This window comes from Pinus tabuliformis, chromosome 1_2, assembly GCF_031772625.1.
Source record: "Pinus tabuliformis cultivar Carrire ecotype Pingquan chromosome 1_2, CPIR1, whole genome shotgun sequence".
Classification (NCBI taxonomy): Eukaryota; Viridiplantae; Streptophyta; class Pinopsida; order Pinales; family Pinaceae; genus Pinus; species Pinus tabuliformis.
The window spans coordinates 57618921-57643813 of record NC_142298.1 but is presented as its reverse complement, the minus strand read 5'-3'; the positions used below and the strand labels follow the sequence as shown (position 1 = coordinate 57643813).

The 24893-nt window shown below is 38.0% G+C and overlaps 1 protein-coding gene across 5 annotated transcripts in view; it reads right to left on the bottom strand.

Moving 5' to 3' along the window:
* LOC149204414 (C2 and GRAM domain-containing protein At1g03370-like) overlaps positions 1 to 24893 on the bottom strand; it is a 514970-nt gene that overhangs the window by 189827 nt on the left and 300250 nt on the right. For all 5 annotated transcript variants that reach the window (XM_089394709.1, XM_089394711.1, XM_089394708.1 and 2 more), the window contains one exon: positions 22545 to 22816. In XM_089394709.1, the coding sequence (XP_089250835.1) occupies positions 22545 to 22816 (272 nt within the window). The remainder of the gene's footprint in view (positions 1 to 22544; positions 22817 to 24893) is intronic.

Genomic DNA, 24893 nt, shown 5'->3' with positions numbered 1-24893 from the left:
ATTGATAATACCTGAAGATTCCACTACAGTGGATTGATGGGCTGCTTGGTCGTGGTTGACTACAGCATGAATTCTATGATTACTTCGATTGGCTGATATCGGCTCCTTCACAGTCCTTTGCAATATATTTGATGAAGCTTCTGGGCAGTTACGCTGGAAATGCAGCCCCCCGCATCCCCAACAATTGAGTTGCGCTGATCCTCTTGAGTCAAGGTGTGAATTTCTAGAGAACGAGCCGCGTCCTCCCATGTTGATTCCTCTCGCACTCCTTCCTCTACCGGTAGTCCCTCGCGATGCCCAAGGTCTGGTGTTGGACGATTCCGCGGCTATAGTGTTTACTGCCATGGGAACTCTTGTCCCCACACTTGGGGTAAACCTGTTACCGTAAGGTGGCCTCGAGCTACCTCCTCTGAAAACGTTCCGGGGAGCCTTCCCTGGAAACCCTGATTGAAAAGGCCCTGCTGGCCCCATATCCTTTTTGATTCCAAGGTGCTCTTCTGCATAACGGCTACATTCGACTGCCTCGGCTACAGATGGTGGTTTCCACATACTTACCAAGGCTCTGATGCGAGGGTTTAACCCAAATATGAAGCGTTCAGCTTGACTTTCATCAGAGTCTACGTAGCGAATGTATTTTACCAGCTCCATAAACCTTATTTCGTACTCTTCCACCGTTTTACTTCCCTGAATTAGTGTATGAAAGGCTCTGGCTTGTTGTTGTTGAAAGTATGGAGGTAAATACTTTGCGCGGAACTTTTCCTCAAATAGTTCCCAAGGAATATTATCCGATGTAAGGTGCAGCTGCTTTTCCAGATTTCCCCACCAAATCAAGGCACTTTCCTTTAGTTGAAACATGGCAATTTTTGGTTTTGCTGAAGGTGAATATTCTCTTAACCTGAAGCACCGGTTCATCCCTTCCAACCATGCCTCAGCGCGTTCACCAGCTCGACCTCCCGAAAATTCTGGGAGTCTAATTTTCTGAAGCTCTCTAGAGATGTCTTCTCTCGCTCTTCTGGGCTCCAAATTAATTGGTTCCGCTGAACTGGTGGCTACATGCTGAAATTCCTCTTTGTTTTTAGCCTTAGCTGATTCCTTTAATGTCTCCAATAAGGCTTCCAAAGAGTTCATTATCATAGTCAACTCTGGCGTTGGAGCGTTTGATGTTGACGGTTGCCTTGGTGGTGACGAAGGTGATGGGGATGACGATGGCGACGGTGGCGGCATTAATGGTGATGATGCTGCCTGGTCACGTCGTCGTCGCTCATACGTCCTTACCATAGTAATGGTCCCTGAACACAAAATAAAATTTATATATATATAAAAAAAATTGAGGCGGATAACCGAATTTTAACACACAATTTTCTTTGCAACTTCACATTTATAAACGGGTATAGTTTTGCTATTTTTACCCGCTAGGCGGATCTTACTGGTACCGAGGTCAAGGAGGGTGGTCTCGCGACCTCCTTGTCCTAATGCAGGGTATTCTATCCTAGTATGAATAATGCAGAAGTATGGTTATAGACTCCTAACAATTGGGACTATTTCTCTGTCTGGGATGTGATTTGCTTCAGTGGAGGAATCACATGAATAATACTGTAATGAATTCATTTAAAGATTTTTCAAATTCAAAACACCCAGATTCCTCAACTTGGATATGGTGACAAGGCAAGGAGCATTTAACAAGCTTGCTCGTTTGGCCGGCAAGTAAGGTCTTTATGATGTGTCACTGCGCTGAACAAAATGCTGGCTATTCACACGGGAGATCAAGCACGAAAGATTTGTGAAAATAAGAGGACAAGCAAAACTGATTTAGAAATGAGAGGGAAATTAAGAACTGGGATCAATTTAACTAATAGTACCAATCTGGAAAATTGTCCTAGTCAGCACCGGGCAGAGATTTTCTGCTGTAAGGGAGAATATTTCCAGAAAATGAATAACGGTACCTATGTTAATGAAATTAAGATGTCTGATCTTGTTTCTTGATGAAATATTTCTGGTTTCAACAATAATTTCTGTGATCATATGATTTCTTTGTGTTTTAGATTTTACTAGTTTGGATTATGACTCTTGATTTTAATTTCGTCACATTTTTGATATACACACATGCATATGACACACTTGGGACACCTACTAACCTGGATTTCAAAATTGACATCCCCATATATACCCGTACGGCCATCAATGGATTTCGACAGCCGTGGGGATTTATAGGACTAGAGAATATCCTTATCAAAGTTATATTCTGCGAAACCCACTATTTATGAAAAAAAAAGATGGTTTTGCAGATGAGTTTTGCAGATGGTCACTTGGGGAATTTTCTACCAGAAAGAGGTAGAAAATTCCCCAAGTGACCAAGAGGCAGGCGAGGATGAAGAAACATTAGAACAGAGAAATGCAACCTTGGAAAGGAAAGAGAAAGAGATCAAAAGGAAAAGAGAAGAAGAGCTCAAACGGCCATAAGATTCAAGTGGCCAACACTCCGAGGACCAGCTTGAGAAAAGAAAGTGGCTAGAAGAATAAGAGAGGAAGAAATAGCTAGAGGAGAAGTGATTAAAGGAACAAGAAGAGCAAAAGGCCAAGGAGGAAGAAGAGAGGAAGAGACTGGAGCAGGAACAGAAAGAACAAGAAGAGATACACAAGTAGGCCGAGGAGCTCAGGAAGAAGCAAGAGCAGGAAGAGCAAGAAATAAGCAACTAGAGGAGGAGCAAAGGAAGAGTGCAGAGGAAGAAAAGAGAAGAGAAGAGGAGGAGAGATAAAAGAAGCAATAAGAAGAGGCTGATAAGGAAGTTCAACAAGAATTTGAGCAAGTTGAGTTGCCTCCATTGGATATTCCCCCATCCACTCCCCTCACCAAAGGACATCTCCCTCTCAAAGAGTTGGGCATCCCTGAGGAAGCAGAAGATGAAGTGCTAGATCTAACCAAGCTCACTTTTGATCAGGTTAATTTCAAGATCATGCAGGAGAGAAGGAAGTGTTATGCCAGGAACCTTGCAGAACCTCTATCAGTGACCATGGAGAAAGAAATTGTTCTCGACACTACAGTTAACCCTGAGATGATCGCCTCAGCCAGGACTTCTTTTATGACTGCGACTAAACTAAATGTTGCTAGCATGAGCAAACAAATCACAAAACTCCAGAACAAGATTTACGCATTCGAGCAATAGGCTGCTAAAGCAAAAGAAGATAGAAAGAAGGCTAAAGAAGAAAATGCGGCCCTCTACTTGATGCACTCTAGTACAAAAGAGCTACAGGTTGCAATCAAGGATGAGGCTGAAACTCTTAGTGGAGCCATGGCGATGGTCTATGAAGAAATGTCGAAACTGCATCATATAGTAGCTCCAATCTTGGCCATACAAACAAACACAAAGGAAAGTTTTTCTATGCTAAAGGAAGTTGTTGCAGCTTTGGATAGCATGCATGAGTGGTCCACCAAGTACCCAGGTGCACCAGCAGTAATCCCAAAAAAGGATTGGATCACTAGGAAAAACGCCAAAGTCCAACTCCGCATCAAGGTCCAATCACGAGATAAACTAGCAAAGGATGTGGACAAAGTGTTGGCTTCTTACAGGCACATTTTGAGTGGTGTGGACTCGATGATCGAGAACCACGGGGTTCCATCTATCGGGGAAAACGGGCAAGTAAAGAAGCAGGAAGAAATCTCACGGGAAGTTCAAGCGTTTGTTGACACATTCAGGCAGGTTGTCGACTCAGACAACTTGCAAGTTATAAAGGAGAATATCGCGCGGTACATGGTGGAACCGATGAGAATGTACACAAAGCTGGTGAGCATAATCAATCAAGTGGACGCCAAAAGAAACACTTTCATCTTAGACACCCTCGAGTGCCTACATAGACATGACGAGGAACAACCACATATATCCCCCATAGCTGCTGAGTACAAGCTTTGGCACACCTACCTAGTGGAGCAACTACATCCACACGTCCCAAAACTATCTATTGTCAAGTTGATAGGATAGAATTTGTTTATTTTATGAAATTAGAAAACTAGAATAGAGTGGGTCAATAATAATATTTGAAGAGTCATAAGGAAGTCTAAAGGTCATGAGGTAGTCAAAAGGTCATGAGGAAGTTCAAGGGTCAAGGGTAGACCAAAGGTCACTCTCCTTTTTATAAATACACCCTCATGGCATATTGTAAAGGGACTTTGTGCTCTTCCAATAGATACAAGGAGTAATAGTTGTTTTCCATAGTGTTGAAAATATCGGTATCAGCAAAATATCGGTGAGGGTCCAGAAAATATCTTATCGGCAATATCAGCGAAAATATCGACAAGCATAAAAAATGCATAATATATTCATTTTTTTTCAAATTTCTAAACATATAAAGCAATAACAACATGAACTAAACATATTGGCACATAAATATGAAGAAGGCATTGATATATATGATGTCAAATAGAAATGATACATCAAACTTCAAAGGCGATACCGAATCCTACTGATCCCTAATAATTGTCCAATCAAGGACTCAAACAAAATAACATCACATATCCTGCTAATCCCTGATAGTTATAATTGTCCAATCAAGGACTCAAACAAGATAACATCACATATATAAAACTTTAAAAGTATTTCATCATCATGAGTTATAAACTTATATGTAGTAAAAGTTGCAAAACAAATAAAACTAGCAGCTATCTATCTGAGACCATTGGCCTCTCCCTAGCAGCTTTCTTTCTGTCTTGTTCAGCAATTGCTTCACAATCTTTTTGTATAACCTCTGCACTAGAAACCATACAAGGCATTACATCTGCATCATATGCAGAGAGTCTAGCCAGATGGTATTTCAATCATGTAACCCCTCCTAACATCTTGGTCCCACACAAGTTGCATGATATATATGCCTGATTTGCCCCACCAACAGCCTCCCCATACTCCCAAAATGGGTCCAAGGCTTTTGGCATATTTGACATTTGTAGTGAACTAATTCAAACCTAGGGCACAAAAAAAAACAAAAAATTGGCATTAAACCCCCCAACACAAAATGAAAAAATAATAAGCAATAACCACCTCATTCAAAAAAATTACTACATTATTTGCATTTTGCAATGTGAATGAAAAATGGCAATAAGAGGGTGCATAAGAAAGTTGAAAAAAAAATGAAGCTTGCTGTCCAAATATGGAGAAAACCCTTGCATTGGTTCATGGGCATGAAAATCATAACAAATGGAAAAAAGCAAAGAAACAAAATGTTGGTAGGCAAAGAGGCAAGCAAGCATAACCCTAAATCTATGAAAAAATCATTAACATAGGGGTTTTTAAGAACATACCTGTTAATGGAAGAAATGAAGTTTGTCTCACTATTCTTCAATCTTCGATGCACAAAAAAATCTTAGTTGGTGGTGATAATCGTTGTTTGATCCTGAAACCCTCCTTAACAACCACCACAAAACTCTTCTCCTTCCTTCTCCAACACTCAGAAACAAAAATGAAGAAAAAAAACCAATTTTTCCTTTTTCTAGCCGCGGCAAAACACGCCCGATGATATTTTCAATCGTCACGCGATATTTTGCCGAAATATCGGCGATATTTCGGAAATATCGCGATATTTTTGGGAGCTGAAAATATCACGATATTTTCTCGGCGATATTTCGACTCGCCGAAAATATCGTGATATTTCCAAAAATCGCCGATATTTCAGCGATATTATCAACACTGGTTTTCCACCATTGGATTGGATGGATACTTTATGTTGTGATGCCATGGATATTATTAGATCAATGAATCGAAGGTTCCTATGAGTTTTTTTATGTGCAGTCTCCTTGTGTATCTTCCTATGCTTTGAATCTTGTTTTGCAACACATGAATGGTATATGATATGCGAACTCTATGCTTATATTGATGAATTGTTTTATTGATATTGCCATAATCTTATTGTAGATTGTGCATTCACTTGCGCTTGTTGACACTTAGCTACTTTGGACTTGTTTATAGTTGTTAAGCGTATTCTTTAAATATGCGTGATCTTATTTGAAGTTTTGCTAACAATGCTTTACTTAAGGTTCATGTTGTAAAGTTCTAATATTATTATTTATGGTATTCGTGTTATGAACATTCATCGGTAATTTCTCTTGTGTTTGTTGAAGTTCATGTGTTCTGTCTAGTCGGTATACCACCTCCGTTCGAAGCGAATCCAAATCACTCGTACGACAGTCGAGCCTACATACCAGACGGGATTCCTAAAAGAAATGGTGTAGATTCTAGTTGGGATTTTGCACCGAGGAGATCCCTTTGTTGTTGGCAGAAAATTGCAGCTCATCAACAGGTGGAAAAATCAAGGTTGGGGTATCTCATGCACCATGATTGCTCCCTCCTATACATTATATACCCAAGTGTGGGCTTCCCTTTATTAGCTACCCTTGTACCCCAACATGTGGCCCAAGATTTCCCCTCTCATTCCCTACTCCATTCATCTCTTTATCACATGCCACCACCATTTGAAAGATGTACCTTGGACATACTATCCCCTCTAAAGCTAGAAACCACCTAATAAGATACTTGGTTAACCCCCTTTGGAGCTTGGAGACATTAGCACATGCCAAAGCCCACTATCGAAGGGCATCGCATTATGAAGTGCCTACTTGTTGTCCATGGTTTGTAAGATCTTTAACTCGATTCGTTTAGATAACTGGTTGTACTGGAAGACAAGGGGACGCATTGGATCTTATGCAGGATTGCAGATGGTCTCCATTTTAGGTTTGGTCTCCCTATACAGGGTCCTAACCCTCTAGAGGGCTACACTGGCACATGTAGGGTGTGTGTAGAGAGCCATAGGCCTCCACAACAGCAAACAACATTCCATGGATCCCCAGAGATTTTTAGAGATTGCTCGATTCACCTATTGGACGAGGAATATGCACCTAGTTCACCATGCCCTGCGGCCCCACAGTTGTACCATGCACTTAGTAGACGAACCAAGACTTGTATGCTGATGTGGCATCACTTGCGAATGGTCTACAGGCATTTTCGATCTATTTGAAGACCCATGAGGTTACTTGTATACCCCCACACCCATTTGGAGCACCATAGGTTTATTATTTGGTGAACAAGGGGCCAACACCTTGTCCACTACTTTTGGGAGTCATATTCATCATTATGGAACTTATGGATTTCATCAAGCTTCTTAGAAGGCCGAATGACATGTACCACTGATCATTTGACCTCTTGAGAGGCTTATTCTTTTGTTTATGACCTAGTTTGGTGGCTTGTCACCAAAAGTTAGTTATTTTGCACATTATTTTATTCTAGGGGCTAATGTAGGCCTAATTAGCTAAATCTAACTTATTAGAAGTATATAAATACAAGTGATGTGAATTCATTTTAGCATCATCACTTGGATTGGATTTGTATCTCTTTAGAGAACTTAGCTATCCTTCTAGGAGGACGAATTTTTGGAGCATGGAATGAATTTTGATGTTTGGATCATTTTCTCTTGTCTTGGAGATTCTTGATTGGAAAAGTTTTGATGGTTGGATATACTCTTCATACATGTAAGTGCAATTTAATGCTATTATTTCTTTCTATTTTGTCACATACATTGTTGCTGGGATTTTGCTATACTAGGGCTAATTTACCGCATCAATTTATGCGAGTTGTGGAAATTTTGTTTCTAGATAGTGATGCTTCATGTATGGTCCATGTATTATGAGTGAGTGTTCGTAGAGATGCTTCATCATTGAAATTCATCTTGATAAGCCATCTATTTTGCAAAACGAAGTATAAAGCTCTTAAAGTTGCTTTTGTTGCTATCCTAATGATAAGTGAAGCCATCTTCGAGACCTCCTTGACATAGAAAATCCAAAGTCCATAGTCATAATTAGTGTTGATAATATCGCCGAAATATCGACGATTTTCGGAAATATCGCGATATTTTCGGCGAGCCGAAATATCGCCGAGAAAATATTGCGATATTTTCGACTCCCGAAAATATTGCGATATTTCCGAAATATCGCCGATATTTTGGCAAAATATCGCGTGACGATTGAAAATATCGCCGAGCGTGTTTTGCCGCGGCTAGAAAAAGGAAAAATTGGTTTTTTTTCTTCATTTTTGTTTCTGAGTGTTGGAGAAGGAAGGGGAAGAGTTTTGTGGTGGTTGTCAAGGAGGGTTTCAAGATCAAACAACGATTATCACCACCAACTAAGATTTTTTTGTGGATCAAAGATTAAAGAATAGTGAGACAAACTTCATTTCTTCCATTAACAGGTATGTTCTTAAAAACCCTTATGTTAATGATTTTTTCATAGATTTAGGGTTATGCTTGCTTGCCTCTTTGCCTACCAACATTTTGTTTCTTTGTTTTTTTCCATTTGCTATGATTTTCATGCCCATGAACCAATGCAAGGGCTTTCTCCATATTTGGAGAGTAAGCTTCATTTTTTTTTCAACTTTCTTATGCACCCTCTTATTGCCATTTTTCATTCACATTGCAAAATGCAAATAATGTAGTAATTTTTTTTGAATGAGGTGGTTATTACTTATTATTTTTTCATTTTGTGTTGGGGGGTTTAATGCCAACTTTTTGTTTTTTTTGTGCCCTAGGTTTGAATTAGTTCACTACAAATGTCAAATATGCCAAAAGCCTTGGACCCATTTTGGGAGTATGGGGAGGCTGTTGGTGGGGAAAATCAGGCATATATATCATGCAACTTGTGTGGGACCAAGAAGTCAGGAGGGGTTACACAATTGAAATACCATCTGGCTAGACTCTCTGCATATGATGCAGATGTAATGCCTTGTATGGTTTCTAGTGCAGAGGTTATACAAAAAGCTCGTGAAGCAATTGCTGAACAAGATAGAAAGAACGCTGCTAGGGAGAGGCCAATGGTCTCAAATAGATAGCTGCTAGTTTTATTTGTTTTACAACTTTTAATACATATAAGTTTATAACTCATGATGAAATACTTTTAAAGTTTTATACATGTGATGTTATTTGTTTGAGTCCTCGATTGGACAATTATCACTATCAGGGATCAGCAGGATATGTGATGTTATTTTGTTTGAGTCCTTGATTGGACAATTATTAGGGATCAACAGGATTTGGTATCGCCTTTGAAGTTTGATGTATAATTTCTATTTGACATCATATATATCAATGCCTTCTTCATATTTATGTGCCAATGTGTTTAATTCATGTTGTTTTTGCTTTATATATTTAGAAATCTGAAAAAAATGAATATATTATGTATTTTTTATGCTTGTCGATATTTGCCGATATTTTCGCCGATATCGCCGATAAGATATTTTCTGGACCCTCGTCGATATTTTGCCAATAGCGATATTTTCAACACTGGTTGTAATACTACTTGACTCCAATCTCCCCAAAAGGATTAGGCACTGGTCCTTCATAGGTGTGTGAAAATTCTATCATTGCAGCAACTAATTTACTTTTCCTACTTATTCCACAATAAGTTATTCATGAAATTACTTCAATAAACATTAAAATAAACACTGTTGCAGATATCACACCGTAATACAAAAACAAACATATGCACAAGAATCAACACATTGACACAGTTATTTTGGACAACAGTCTCCGAAAAAACCCAATGCAGGAAAACCGGTGCAGTAAGGGAGGTTTTTATTATTTAGCAATTCTTCAATACAACAGGGTGCCAAACTGGCTTACCCACAGAGAGATAATTCTCCAGCACTTCTCGCAATCCCAGCGTCAGTCCGGCTGACCTCTATGTGGCTCTCCAACCCTCTGCGTCAGCCCTGGGCCTCTCTGCATCACCTACGTAGGCCCAGCTAGTGACTGCGCAGTCTTCTACTGCCTCTACGTCTGCCTGAAAAGCCCTGCGTCTGTGTTATAGATCCACTTGGGCACATCACTCCCAACAATCAAATCAGTACTTTTAGGGCTCATCAAACCCTAATTCAGTTGCTACATGCCCTAGACAAGTCATCACTTTGAATGCCTCCTTCCCTAAGATTTTCTTGGCCTGAATCCCTCCAAAAATGCCTCCTTCAGGGACCAACGCAGCCTTGGTCAGGGGTAAGTGCGCTTCAATGCAGGTAGGCCCATGTCAGGGTGCATTTTAGAGCACTTAGGCCCACTTTGACCTGCGTTGGGCAAGATTGAGCGAAATCTTCACAGGGTTGTAGGAATATTCTTATCTTCTGGAGCCTTCTAGAATATTCCCACACTTATCATCTCCTATGAGCTCGAAATTGGATAGGGAATGAGTTAAGTAACTTCCTATCCTCTCATCCCTTCCTCCATGGTAACTAACTCTAAGTTTGGAAGGCCATTCAATACCCTCATTTATGACCAAACCTCCTCCTTTTCCTATAAATTGAGCACTCATCTAAGTGATCAAGGGCTGGACTTTGAGAATTTGTAAGGAGATACTGTTGGTGTGAGGTTTGAGATTGTAAGCAAGTATTGTTATGTTGCCAGAGTGTTGTGATTTTGATGTGATGTTGGAACCCAAGCTAAAGGAGTGACATTGGATCAAACTTCCTAGTTGTAACTCTTCCTTCTACTTAATAAAGTTGTTTACACCTTTTCCCATATTTATGTATTATGATTATATGTGTAAATGCTTTCGATTCCATTTGCTTATAGTAGATAGATCTCTTGCTTTGATTGGTTTTTGTCCTCTATTTATGATTGCAGGTACTTGTCGAGCAGATTAAGTTCGAGAAGGAGCGATGGGAACCATACAAAGGAGACAAAGGGAAAGCAAAAGATAACAAGTAGGTCTCTTGTCTTATTTATCTTCTATAGAAAAAGGTGAAGTGCTTTAATTTTGTTGTTCTAGGTGTATTTACCCACCTAGGGAAATTGTGTTTATTCATAGATGCAAAATTCCACATAACAGTCTGCCTCTCCTGCCTCAGCGCTAATCTTCAGTCGTTGATCCCGCCTCTCTGCTCCGTACTTGCTGCCTCCTGACTGCTCACCAGACCACTGGTTCAATTTCTTAGCTAACCCTGCTCCAGAAATTGAACTAATTAGTCTCCCTCAGTATGTTCTCCAAGTGACCCTCAAGCCTCTTATAGTTTTCTTGTTGACACATTAACGGTCGAGATTAAGTTCCTAATCAATGGCTAAGATTAGATCTGGCTTGATCCATGACTTTTGGACCATTCTAACACAATTTTATATTAATTCACATTAATATTTTATTTTCCCTAAGTTTAGACTTAGGTACTCCATTAAAAATATTAATTATTTTAATACCTCCCAAACCGTTTAAAATTTGCCCAAACCCTTTTTGCGTATTGGAGATCTCATGTGCCTTAGCCTCTCCACCAATTTTCGTGGCTAGATCACATTTGATGCTACCCCAAATCAACAAGGTGATCACCTCAAAGCTTTATGCTTCTAGGCCTAACCTACATTAGTCACATAAGGCATCAATTATCTCACAATCTAACCATCCAAACACTTCGATTTTTGGTCCACAACTGCCTTGGCGTGTCCTCAAGAATCCCTCCAAATTTCATGAAATTCCGATGGTCAAATCTTGAGATATAGCAAGCCCTAGCTTGAAGACTGATTTGTGCCCCTAATTTCCTTAGGCTAGAAACCTCACTGGGATCATTGCATTATCTTTCAATGAAAATTTCTTCCTTGATCCCCTTCTCCCCTTGATTAGGTCAAGTATATCCTTGGTTGCTAAACCCTACCCCCTTGACCTAACCCGAGTCTACTTGGTCCCGTGTGGTCCCACAACTTATTGAAGCCAAGCATTTTAGGCGCTAAGAATCTTGTTGACAAATCATATACTCAAACCCTAGCTCTTAGAATTCCCATAAGACCTTCCTAGATCGGCTTTCAGCTTGCTTTCAAGGCAAGCAAGCCTTATATTTGAGCCTCTCTTGTGAATAGGCTTTTAGGATCACCTCTAATCCTATAATTAATCTATTCAATTTCGTGATCCTTATTATAATGGGTTTCCTCCCATCAATGAAAGGACATAAAGAGTAGGGAGCCTTAGCCAAGGTGATAGTGGGTTATTGCTCCATTTTTGCCCTTGACCTAGTGTTAGCCCATCAATGATCCGCTTTTAGGACCCCTGCTAGTTTGAGGGGTAACAGGATCCTCCAACCCACTTTTCCTAAGTTGGAAATCAAAAATTATCAAAATGGTGCAAAATTTCATTCTCACTTAGTAATAGTTGCTAAGCAAGAATATCACAAAGCATGATTGGTATACGGACATAATTTATTATTTGTTAAATCTTACATGTCTTGACCATTTAGTTGCTCATAAAAGAAGGGCTCTTAGATTGAAAGAAACTAAGTATTGCATCATGAAGGATGGCCTTGGATGGAGCAATCCTAAAGGTATAGTACTTAGGTGTGTTGATGAAGTTAAGTCTAGAAAGCTAATTTTTGAGTTTCACTCAGGATTTTTTGGGGGTCATTATACTGCAAAAACTACTACCCACGAAATTCTTAGAGTTGGATATTAATGGCCTTCAATCTTTTCTGATGTGCATAAGTTTGTTAGGAGTTTCCAATCCTATCAACTATTCACTGGGAAGCAGAAGCTAGTTGCCCTGCCTTACAACTTGTGGTTGTTGAGGCACCTTTTCAGCATTGGGATCCACATTTCATTAGGAAATTTCATGAAAATTCTAGCAATGGCTACTCATGGATATTAACTACTACTAATTACCTTACTAAATGGGTTGAAGCTATTCTTGCTAAGAATTCCACTGGAAAGGTTATTATGGCCTTCGTTGAAAATCAAATCATTACTAGATTTGGTGTCCCAGCGAAGATTACCACTTATAATGCCAAAGCTTTTAGTTTTATAGAGTTTTCATCTTTTTGCTTCAAGTATGGCATTATTTTATCTCATTCATCTAACTACTATCCTCAAGGTAATGACCTTGCAAAATCAAGTAATAAAAATCTTATAACTATTATCAAGAAGATAGTAGGACATAATAAGCAGTCCTAGGATAGCAAAATCAAGTATGCATTATAGGAAGATAGGATTACAAAGAAAAAATCTATTGGTAAAGGTCTCTTTGAATTAGTTTATAGCCTAGATGTAACTCTACCTGTGCACCTTGAATTGCCAACTTATCAACTCCTTCAACATTTTTCCACTAATAAAGATGTTGTCCAAAATGGAATTGATCAAATTGTGGAGTTAGATGAAATTCGAAGAATTTTTTTTGATAATATATGTAAAAGTCAATCTAACATTAAGAAAAAATTTGATAAATCTTCTTGAGCTAGATCTTTGTTGGTTGGGTACTTACATTATCAGAGGCATTGTTGGACCAAATTCATTTCACTTGAGTGCATTGGAGGGTGAACCACTTGACTTATCTGCAAACGGCGAAATGCTAAAGTTGTTTTTCAAAGATGACATCTAATGCCACAGGGCATCCTCTTTATTGTATTTTTAACCCTACTCCTTGTTATTTCTATTGTTAGAGTAGTTTTCATTTCAGCATTCTATTTCATAGATTAAATTTGATTTCTATCTTTAGATTAGATTTGCTTTTCATGATCGTAGAATAGTTTCTGTTATGGAGCTTCTATTTCATGTACCTAATATTATATGATGATTGATTGGTGGATTACATTTGGATGGACGCTACTAATAGAGGATTGTGTATTGCTTGGGTGTAGATTTTGGATTCTCACATTCCTTTAGTGAAGCAACATGTCCCCAAATGCAACTAGATGTTGACCACTCCATGTCAACTACCCTATAGCAGTACACATTTTTTTCAAAGGAATTCCATCATGTATGAGCAGTCAAATATTCAGAATTCATCATCATCATTCATCAATTTATCAAAGTTGTAACTCCAAATTCTGCAACCCAATGGGCCATTGTAAAAATAATTCCGGTATGTCTATAAAGCCATGTAAAACACCTAGGTAAGCTTAAGAAATTTTGCTAATGAGTTTCATCCTAGGGACTTTTTTAACCTCCCTGAATTATGTGTGTTTGTAAATACAGATACCAGCAGAGTTTTTCTCCTAGACATTCCCCCAAAGCTAGGGTGGAACTCGGTGGTGATGTCATAAGTAAGTCCTAGTGTATCGAGTCTACGTATTTTCATTATACTAGATCATGTCTTGAGTCTCGCAGAATTTGGTTGAGTCTAAGTGTCTATTTTTAATTATTAAATTTCCAGTTGGTTAGGAAATTTAATAATTTGGATGTAAATTGTAAAATCAAATGATTGTAAAAGTTGAAGGGGGTAGAGTACTCATAGTTAGAACCTCTACACCTCAACTTAGTGTCTAGACACCTTTTGAGGGTTGAAATTATGTCTATCCCCTCAAATTATTTTTATTTTTGGTTTTCTGGCAAAAAAAGACAAATTTAGCCAGAAAATGGTCAAAAAATTAAAATTGAGAGAAAATAAAATTCTCTCCAAGTGGAAAAACGAATTTTTGGAGAAGGTGGTCATTCCCAAGGAAGAATTAAATTGACAAACCCAATTCCAAGGCAGAAAAACCACAAGAAATTCTTTGGGGCTAGAAAATAATTATTTTTTCAAGAAAAATAATTTTTCTGGGTTCATTTGGTTGAAGAAAATTCGTGGGTCCAAAAGAAGTCCAATTTTCAAGGTCCTTCATCAAGGGAAAAATAAAAATTTTAACAAAAATTGAGCTTATGGACCTGTTACCACTCAAACTAAAAGGGGACCTAAAGGGGGTTCCTAAGAGGGCAACTGCTAGGTCAAGGGAAATGGTGGAGGCTTAGCCCACTGTCACCACAACGAAGTCTCCTCCTTGCTCTTTACAGACTTTCACTAATGGGAGGAGTCCTAGTAGTGTAGGGATCACTTTGTAAAGTAGATGTCAATGGATAGGTGAGAAGTGACCCTGAAAACCCTTTCCCAAGGATGGAATGAAAAATGGAACTTGTTTTCCCTTTAAGCAAGGGACTTGGTCCACCACCAGGGGTAAGGGGCAAGGATTGGAGGGTTGACGGGAAAGAATAGGCTTATAAAGGGGTTTCTCAATCCCTATAATCCTTGAAAACTTGGACTCCCAAAGGGTCTTTGACAAATAGTCTTTATTGAAAAGTGGGACCACACGGGACCAAGTGGACCTAGCCCAAGTTCGGGGATGGAATGTAACAACCAATGATATTCCTATCCTCGACAAGGTGAGGGGAAAGGGCCAAAACAAGAATATTTACATTAAAGGGTTGAATTGATCCTATTAGTGTCTAGCCTTGGGGATGCCTAGGCAAGATTCAGTCCTAGAGCTAGGGCTTGCGATTCCCAGAGATTCCACCATTAGAATGGTCATAAATTTGAAGGAGAGGGAAGGGTCCCACCAGTGCACTAGCCTATAGGAGATCGAATCTTTTCCTTGGGCCAATTGTCAGGAAATCAATGCCCTAGGTGACCTAATGGGGCTAGACTTTGGAAAAAGGGGAAAATGGTAAAAAGGAAGGTTAATATGATCACCCTTTTATGGAACCAATGCCTAATTCACTTGGGGATATGGAGTCAAGGATGGTAATGAATAGGAACTTGGATTCTTGATTAAGGAGGCCCAAAAAGTCAACTTCATCCAGTGTAGATAGTAAGAAAAGAAAAACAACTTTCAAGAATTTATACTTTAAAGCAAATGATGCAAGCTTCTCGAAATAAATAATCTCTAGGACATTTCATTTATATAACATTGGCCCATACATTTAATAACTAAAACATTGCCCAATTCCACACTACAATAATGCAACAACTAGCCCTAACTTAAGCACTATGCAGCAACAAGAATAACAACGATAAAAATCACTTACAACATTATAGAGTATATCCAACTAGCAATTCGTTTGCATAACAAAGCTCCAAGGTAAGAGAAATAGCCCAAATCCATACATCAAAATTCATCCATCTCCAAAAAATATCCTCCAAAGGAAAAAGTGCAAAAATTCTCTAAGACTAGAGAGATCCCATGTCAAGTGATGATACAAATGAATGTATCTAACATCAATATATAGCCTCCTAAGGAATTCAAATTAGCATATGGATGTGCAAATAATAACTCTTAATGGTGACAAGCCCACCATACTAGCTGATAAAGTAAAAACAAGCCTCGCAAGGGACCAAATAATGATGTATGCATGTTGTAGGGCCCTCCAAAGCCTCAATAACATCCTGAAGTGCCATATTGAGGAATAAATTCCTCGGAATATGATTGACAAGGGGGTGGCCCCTTGTTCTCCAAGTAGTAGACCTGTGATGCTCTCAGTGGGTCTAAGGGCGACACATCAATGACCCTATGGATCTCCATATGAATCAGAGATGTTTGTAGATCCTCTGCAATGGTCCAGGTGGTGGAATGAATGCTGCCATGACATCGTACAAGTGTTGGGACACTGCCAAGAGTGTGGGGCTCCTGTGGGGGCCTACTAGGCATAGTGTACCAATCATGTCACCATCGTCCCAAAAGTGGATCGCTAGTAGTCTCTGAACATCCATGAAGATCTATGGAGTGTTGTCTGCTTCCCATGGCTCTCTATGCACACCCTACATGTGCCAATGTGGGCCTCTAGGGGTCAGGATCCCATATAGGGATGCCAAACCCAAATGGAAACCACCTGCAATCCTACATAAGGTCCAATGCGTCTCCTAGGCTTCCAGTAAAATCAATCATTAGAATAATCAGGTAAAGGAGCTTACAAACCATGGATAACAAAGTGGGCACTTCATAATGGCATGCCCTTCCGTAGTGGGCTTTGGCATGTGCTAATGTCTCCAAACTCCAAAGGGGGTTAGCCAAGTACCTCATTAGGTGGTTTCAGCCCTTAGAGGGGATAATATGTCCAAGGGGGTGGCAAGTGACAAATAGGTGAGATGGAATAGGGATTGAGTAGGGCAACCCTGGGCCACATAATGGGGCATAGGGGTAGCTAGATAAGGGGAAGCACACACCTGGGTATATGATGTATAGTAGGGAGCAGTCATTGTACATGAGGTGCCCCAACCTTGATTTTTCCACCCTTCTTTATATGCCTTTTGCCTTTTTACGATTTTTCTTTAATTAACTACTCAAGGCTCAAAGGACAAGAGCATGATGTGTATAATATAGCAGTGATTACCCCCTTTTGAGGTAGGGTGGTTCATTGCCCTCCAAGGGTTGGGACAATCATGGGTTCCTGAATGATAAAGGAGGCTCATATAGGGCCTATGGAACCAAGGTGATGGCCATGGATGGGGTAGAGCTCATGTGTCAGCTTTTGCCCACGTGCTAATTATTTTTGTCCTGGCCATCTTTTGCATTTTGTGGTACAAATTCCTATTAAATGTGGCCATTTATGCTTTTTGTTTTTTCTTTTAATTGCTTCAACCTCCGGGGCATCATTCTAGGCCTGACCCAAGGTGGGGGGAAGGCAATAGGGAGGCTAGCCCTATGTGGACCCAGAATGGGAATATGGACCCAAGTGGGAGAAAAGATGAATAACGGTATAGTGAGGGGAAAGGGAGTGATATGTGTGGATAAAGGAGCAATACCACGCACCCAAAATTGTGGTTTCCCAAATAATACCACCCTAGAACCAAATGGTCAATAAAGGAGATCCCACTGGACTGAGATCCAAGGGTAACAACTAAAAGAGATCAAGGGGACAGGAGCACAAACTAAGCCACTCTTTCCGCCAAATCCCCCCATCAATCCATACCCAAAAGAATCCATGATAACTAAACCCAATACTCAATTACCAAATGACAAGATGTACCTTTAGATTCAGGAGGCCCACCTTCAAACATACGATCAATACAGGTGGGTGAGGGACCACATGGCTGGCTCAAGTGGTAGAGACATGGCACAACGAGCTAGTAAGAAGCATCAAGGGGTTGATGGCTGCCGGCTAAGGCTCATCATGGAGAAAAAATTGTCCTAGAGATATCACCCACAAGGTGGTGGGTAACAGGACCAAGGTGATAAATTAAAAAATTCTATTCAGGAAAAAAGGTCAAAATAATATCTTTTGGACTAGGAAAGAAGAGAATTATGATGGAATTCGAATTTCTTCATCAAGATTAAGGAACAAAATTTAATTTTGGCATGGATCAAGCAACAATTAGCCATTATTCTCCAGGATCAAGTCAAAATTGTGCAACTTCTTGGACCTAGCTGATTTCCACTTGGAGGAGGGTCTAGATCTCTTTATTTTTTCTATAAATTGAGCCTGAGGCTCCTCACTGTAACATCTTATCTTTGGATGGCATCGGTTCTGAAGCTCTGTAATCTTTCTTGATTAATAAAAGAAAAAACTTTAGGGGTTATACTAAGGTGTTCTTATCAGCTTATTATGGTAATGTGTATTGTCATGTGTTTATAATTTCTACCTGGTTTTGAATGCTTGTTAAATTCATTAGCCATTTAGATTTATCGTTGCTTGTTTGCATCTATATTTGGATTTGAGCATTGTTGATCAGTTAGACCTAGTGAGTTCTTGTTTGAATCTCTAGGGCTTCTTGTCACTGTGTGAATTATTCCTTTTGAGTTTTAACAAGATTTGTCGAAGTTGTTTTGGTAGAAATATTTTTCTGAGCAAATATCGATGACTTGGGGAAATTCTTGCTTGAATCAACCAAGTAATCGAGTTGGGCATTTGGGGAAGTTTCTTGCTTGAACCACTCATTTACTTAGCACATAATGATTGAGAACCCATGGTCGACATCCCGAGGGCTTGATCATCCAGACGTTTTAAAGGGAGTTTTCTTAGTTCCCCATCCTAAAGAAACCCATATTAATTTTCAAAAAAATCTATCTAAGGAGCTTTATTTGACTTATTCGCTTTTTAAGAGCTAATCCCATTGTGAAATACTTGTAAATAATATTTGTGAATACTTTTTTAAATATTTTATTTTAAATATATTTTTAAATATTTTGTTTCAAATATATTTTGAAAATATTTGTATAACTTCGTAAATAATAATATTTGAAACATTTTATTTTAAACTTTGTAAATATAATATTTGAAATGTATTATTTTAAACTTTGTGAATAATATACATATAATCTTTGTTTCCATCTCTTTGTATGTGTGCGTGTGGCTTTTTTTTGTGTGATCTCCGCAGGTCTAGATGAAGGAAGAGATGTAGGGTTTGAAATCATTTGTCTGCAGGTTCTTTGATTAAAAATCTGAAGGATCCAACCAAGGAGGAAGGGCTCAGTCCTCACTCAATTGAATTCCTAGATTTCAAAATTATTGTGAAGCCACTAGCATGTAGGGACGTGGAGAATTACAATTTTGTGGTTCCAGTAATTTACTTCCATTTTATTTTACACGGCCACAAGCATTTTTGCCTTTCTAGAGTTACGGCCACAAATTTCTAAAGTCTTATTTCTACCTGTATTGTTCCCACGATAATTCTCATTGGTTTTGCAGGGATTTTCACAAAATCAAAGGGTTTTTCACAAGGAATTTGGCATAAATTTTTTAGGGCTGCAAAACCCTCTTGGGGTTTCAAATATTTTTCATGATCTGAGACGATTTTGAGGAAACCACAAGTGTAGGAGGCCATTTCTAGCCTCTAGATCGAAGGGTTTATCTTCTAAAATTTTTGGTGGCCTTACAAAATTTGATTGGAAAATTTTCTGGCAGGTCCACAGGCTTAAAAAGCTTTCAAACCCTTGATCTGTTGACATAAAATATTTTTTAGGGCCTTGATAAATTTTTTAGCAAATCGCATTAGTTCTGAATCTATTGCATCCCAGCTGCAGGGGTTTTAGAGGTATTTTTATTTGTTGCAGAGGTGTGAGAGGTTTTCTTAAGGAATTTCTTTTTTTATTACGTCAAATTTTTTTGTTTGAGGAATTGCTCTAATCCGTTGGTAAATTTTTTTTTGGATATAGTTGTAAGGGCCTTGATCTTATTTTATTAAATCTGCGGACATTAAAAGCTTTATTTCCTTTGCATAAATTGATTTCTAACCCTTGCTTGTGTTTCCAGAAGTTTCATATAAGATTTGAGAGGGATTTTGACATTTCACAACTTGTCTTGGCATTACAGACTTGAAATTTTGAAGGTTTTAACATCAATTTGGAGAATATCTGATATTTAATTGGCTCATCATTTAATTGTGAAAGTTTTGGAGCCTATGTTCTACCCAAACTGTGAGCAGATTTATAGTCTTCAGAATTAGTGCATAAAAAAAATGGAATCTGGAGGGTCATTTCTTGGCAACTTTGTGGCAGTTGTTATTCTTTTAGGATCTGGTCCATTCTCGATGATTTCCTGAAGAAAGAAACCTTGAAGAGGGCTTCTTTCGCTGTATAAGGGACTGATTTCTTTTTGAAGAATTCTGAGCCTATTCTAAAAGAGTTTTCACCATAATAAAATCTTACAATAGATTATCATGTTCAATTCTGACCTAGCCATGAGTCTGGAAGTGGTCTGATTGCTTGCCATTAATTGAAAAGTTTCAAGTCCTGAACCATAATCTAAATTCCCTTAACATTTAAATAAAAATTAAATTTTTTGGCAGTTGGCATTAAGGGTTTTAGAGTGATTTTGATCATTGGTGTCTAGCCTCTGGTTTTGCAGGTGGGTCTATCACCAAGGAAGTGACTTTTCCCTGTAGCAAAGTTCAATCATAATTTGTGAGCCTTTGCGTTGAAGGAAATTGGAGTTTTCAGCCTCTTAGGCTAGGAGCCTCTTCACTGTCATCAACTTGTTGAGAGATCTGAATCATTCGAAGACTGATTTTGTAGTGAATCTACTTATCTCTTGAAGAGAGACTTCCCATCGTAAAGAAAGCAGCATTTGTAACTCCTTGACAAGAAGAGCCTCCTCTCTGTCCTAGAGGCTTCTTCCATTTGTAATTTCACTAATAGAAGTTATTTCTCTTTTCAAGGAGCTTGGAATCTTATTCCAAGGCATCCTTGTCTCCTTATTTAAAAAGGAGAAATCACTAACTTTACTAACTTCCTCTAACTTAGATTTAGTCGCTAACCATTTCATTGCATCCTAATTGCATTTCATACTAATGTGCATTTCCTTGCCACTTGGTGAAATTGCATTGAGATACATACTGTCTTGCTTCATTTGCATTTAAATTTTTTTCAAGTGGTCTCTCAAAATCACTGTTAACAATTTCATCTGCCATCCTAAGATTGTGTTGCCAACATCAAATTTCAATTAATTAAATAAGAAACATTCTCGAATAAGCACACCTGAAGGCATTTTGGGCATTGTTAAATCATCTAACCTTAACTATCACTGCTACTGTTTCATTGAATATTGTCATAAGCTAGTGACCTTCAGGTATCTATCCTTTTGTGATTGCAAGCATATTGGCATTTTACTTCCCTTGAAGCAATATTGATATCATTGTATCTCACTAGAGCACTGCATTCTCACCTTGCATTTTAGATCTGTTTTGCATCCTAAAATTTACCTCCAAGCCTAAGCTTGGTTGAAAGAAAGTTAGGGAAACTTTCTTCATCTAATTTGATGAAGTTCAGACCCTCACTTTTGGTTAACACAGTGACCTTGCAGTCATCAAGGCCACAGTCCTTGCAGCGCCAGAGGCACTCAGGTGCTCAGGTGGTTAGAACTCCAGGGAAAGTATCATTAATATAGCCTTTGCTATCTTTCCATGGGTTTCTCTCCAAAACTTACATTTGAGACTAGCTTCAAAACAATTGAGGAGAGGGTTTCATCTAGATTAGACATTTTAATTAAAATAAACCAAGATTTTGCACTCCACCTAGTTTAGTTTTGCATTTCATCCTTCTAATTTTTCATCTCTTGTGGCATAGTTATGATTGTGAATATTATATTTTCCTTGCAATATTATATCATTGTTCTTGTACTCATCTTTGGTTATATTTCTCATTGTCTATTTACATTGTCATTCTTATCTTGAGCATTTTCTTGAAAGTACAAGTTATTTCTGTTGTGCGAGTTATCTTTATCTGCTCATATTTGAGATAGTGCCATTTCCAACTTCTTGCAGCACTTTTTGTAGCTTGAAAATATATTTACTTGCAAGTCTTTAAATTTACATTTGAGCATTGATTAAGGCACTGGTTCATCACATGTATCTTGTATCTGCCTCATTGATTTTAATTGCACTTATCTTAACAAACATTGTTCATTATTTCTCATACTTGCTCTAATTAATAACCAAGTTACTCTAATAATAATTTGTCTTCCCCTTAAAGTCTTTTAGAACTTTTTGTTCCAACAAGTTTCCCCTTTCCATCTACCCTTAGGGACTACCCCCCTTGACTTAGCTAGGAGTCTAAACAGAGTGAATAGGGATTTAGAGTGACAGCCTCTGTTCTGAGCATTGCGCCTTAGGTGTACACTTTAGGCGACAACATTAGTAACAAGAAATGGAACAAATAATGAATTATAAAATCAAGCAATATTAGCTATTAGGTGTACACTTTAGGCGACAACATTAGTAACAAGAAATGGAACAAATAATGAATAATAAAATCAAGCAATATTAGCTATTTCATGTCTCCAGATCCAAGAAATCAAAATTAAACGATTTAAAAATTATTCAATAAAAATGAAATGAACATAAAACATAGAAATCATTGAAACAAAAGGTGGCATACCTATATGCTAACCCAAAATGAACAAATGATTGGAATTGAAACTTGAATCGACCTTTGGCATCCAAGCTCTTGGAATATGAGTAGGCATCTCTTCCTCTACCTTTCTTCGTGAATACCAAAATTGAGGGATTGAGCACAAAACCTGCAGAACTAAGACCTTGTGATATCTCTCGGATCTCATCAACATCATCCCATAGAATAAAAAATTTTGTTTTGTGTCCAAAGATATTTGAATAAAATCCCATCATTCTTGGAGATAGAAACAATCGACCCTGCAATTAAATGAATTTCCAAATCAATGCAAAGAAGAATGCATCCTCATGAAGAAACCGATATTAATATAACAGATATATGCATATCTATAAGTACATGGAAGGTAGTTGTATGTTCTATTTTCTATTCATTAGAAAGGACTCTAAATCCATTCAAGTGGGAAGCAGCTAAAGGAGTCAAAGCTTGAAGATAGATGGGTGGCCTTTTATGGAGTGCTAGAAAAGAAATCATCTAACCTTTATCATGTACACTAAAGAAGCCATACCTTCTAACATCTTTGTAACATGTCACAACTAGTGAGCAAGGCCAAGCTTAGATTGAAACAAGACTACAAGCAATCCTCACAAATTCAATGAATCTGAAAAAAGATATGGTATGCTTACATTTTAAGGAAGGATAACTAATAAATCTACAACATTTCAAAAATCTTAAGGCTGGAAGGAATACTCAAAGGACAAAGAATGATACATTTAAAGATTCAGACATACAAAACTAGGTGAAAGTGTGAATTTGGGTACGAGAATGCCATATTTGAAATATAGCCTTGTCGAGACGTAGGTGTGTCACAAGTTTCTAATATCAAAATATGTAGAAGTTAAAAGGAATTTAATTGAAGAAATGAAAAACAATAGAGTTTCAAATGTAAAAAGGATACGATGGTTAATATTTATGAGCAATGTTAAGCTTCAACACATTCTTGAGTGCATCATTTGGTTCCAAAATTCAAGACCAAGCCAAGTTCAATTTTCAAATATTTTCAGTTCAGCATGGTGGTCTCAATATTTAGTGCTTCTGCATGAGATTTCAATTCAGATTTCAGTTCTAATTCTATTAGAAGACACATGCATGCATGTTACATCCAACATCGGAAAAATGCATAGGAAGGTGATTGTTTCCAAAAGATACTTTCCAATTTTGAGATTTGCTATTTTGAGAAAGTTTCTATATTAGAAAATAACTTTTTTTAGCATATGGTTACACTGTTGAGTACCATAAAGTGATTTTATGAAAGGGTACTCTTCAAGTTTTGAAGCTACTATTTTTAGGAAAAGCCTTTTCTAGATGTTAAATTTTTAATCTCAAACTATATCTAATTTCCATCCTTTTTATGTAGGGGCAATCCTTTGCACTCCAAGAGTGTATTGATACTATTGTACTGAGCAGTCCCATTGAACTATTTGTGGTCATTTGAACATGAATAAAATTATATCTTCTTATCTTATTATTGGAAAGCAATCATGCTTCTCAATACCTTTTTGGAGAAAAGCATGTATGTGAATTTTGATGGCCATCAAGTAGAGTTTATTTTTGGACTTTCTATTTTTCTAAAGTGACATGCATGGATGGGATCATATAGTAATGGAGAAGAAAACTAAAACATTTAGGAAATCTCAAGAAAGTACAAAATCAGGTCAAAATCAGGGCATCACTCCTAAAAATAACAAAAACGATGCACCCCACATGATATGTACTACCCTTTCAAGGTAACTACTTCTAGAGCCACCCTCATTTGGGTGTCATCCTACTTCTTAGATGAGTTTTCCTACTTATTTCTTACAATTTAGGTCAATTCTTCCAGTTCTTCCATCAAAGACATAATGATCTAGAATCACATCACTCATGAGTTCTTTTAGATGTCTCAATGATTGTACACAAATATTATGTACACAGATAAATGGTACTTTGTGCATCTACACATATTATATATATCTCAATCGATGTGATCTGCTCTTGTGTGTGGGTTTCTTGCCTAAACATTGTTTGATTGTTTCTTACCTAATCGTGAACATGGTAAACATTTGGTATGATATAATAACACTTCTTAACAATAATTTTTTTATTATTTTTTTGCATTATACCCTTGGGGGCATAATTTTCCATAACTTTCCTTACGTAAGTGTTGTCAAGAATTGGGCCAAGTCTACTAAGGATATAGTTGAATTAGCATACCTCATATCCTAATCATACTTAACACTTTCCATTTTTTCCCCTTTCACTTTCATCTCGTTCATAAAACAAATATTATTCTCGCCCTTGTTTGACTTATCATGTCATGTAGCTAGGTCCTGTTACACA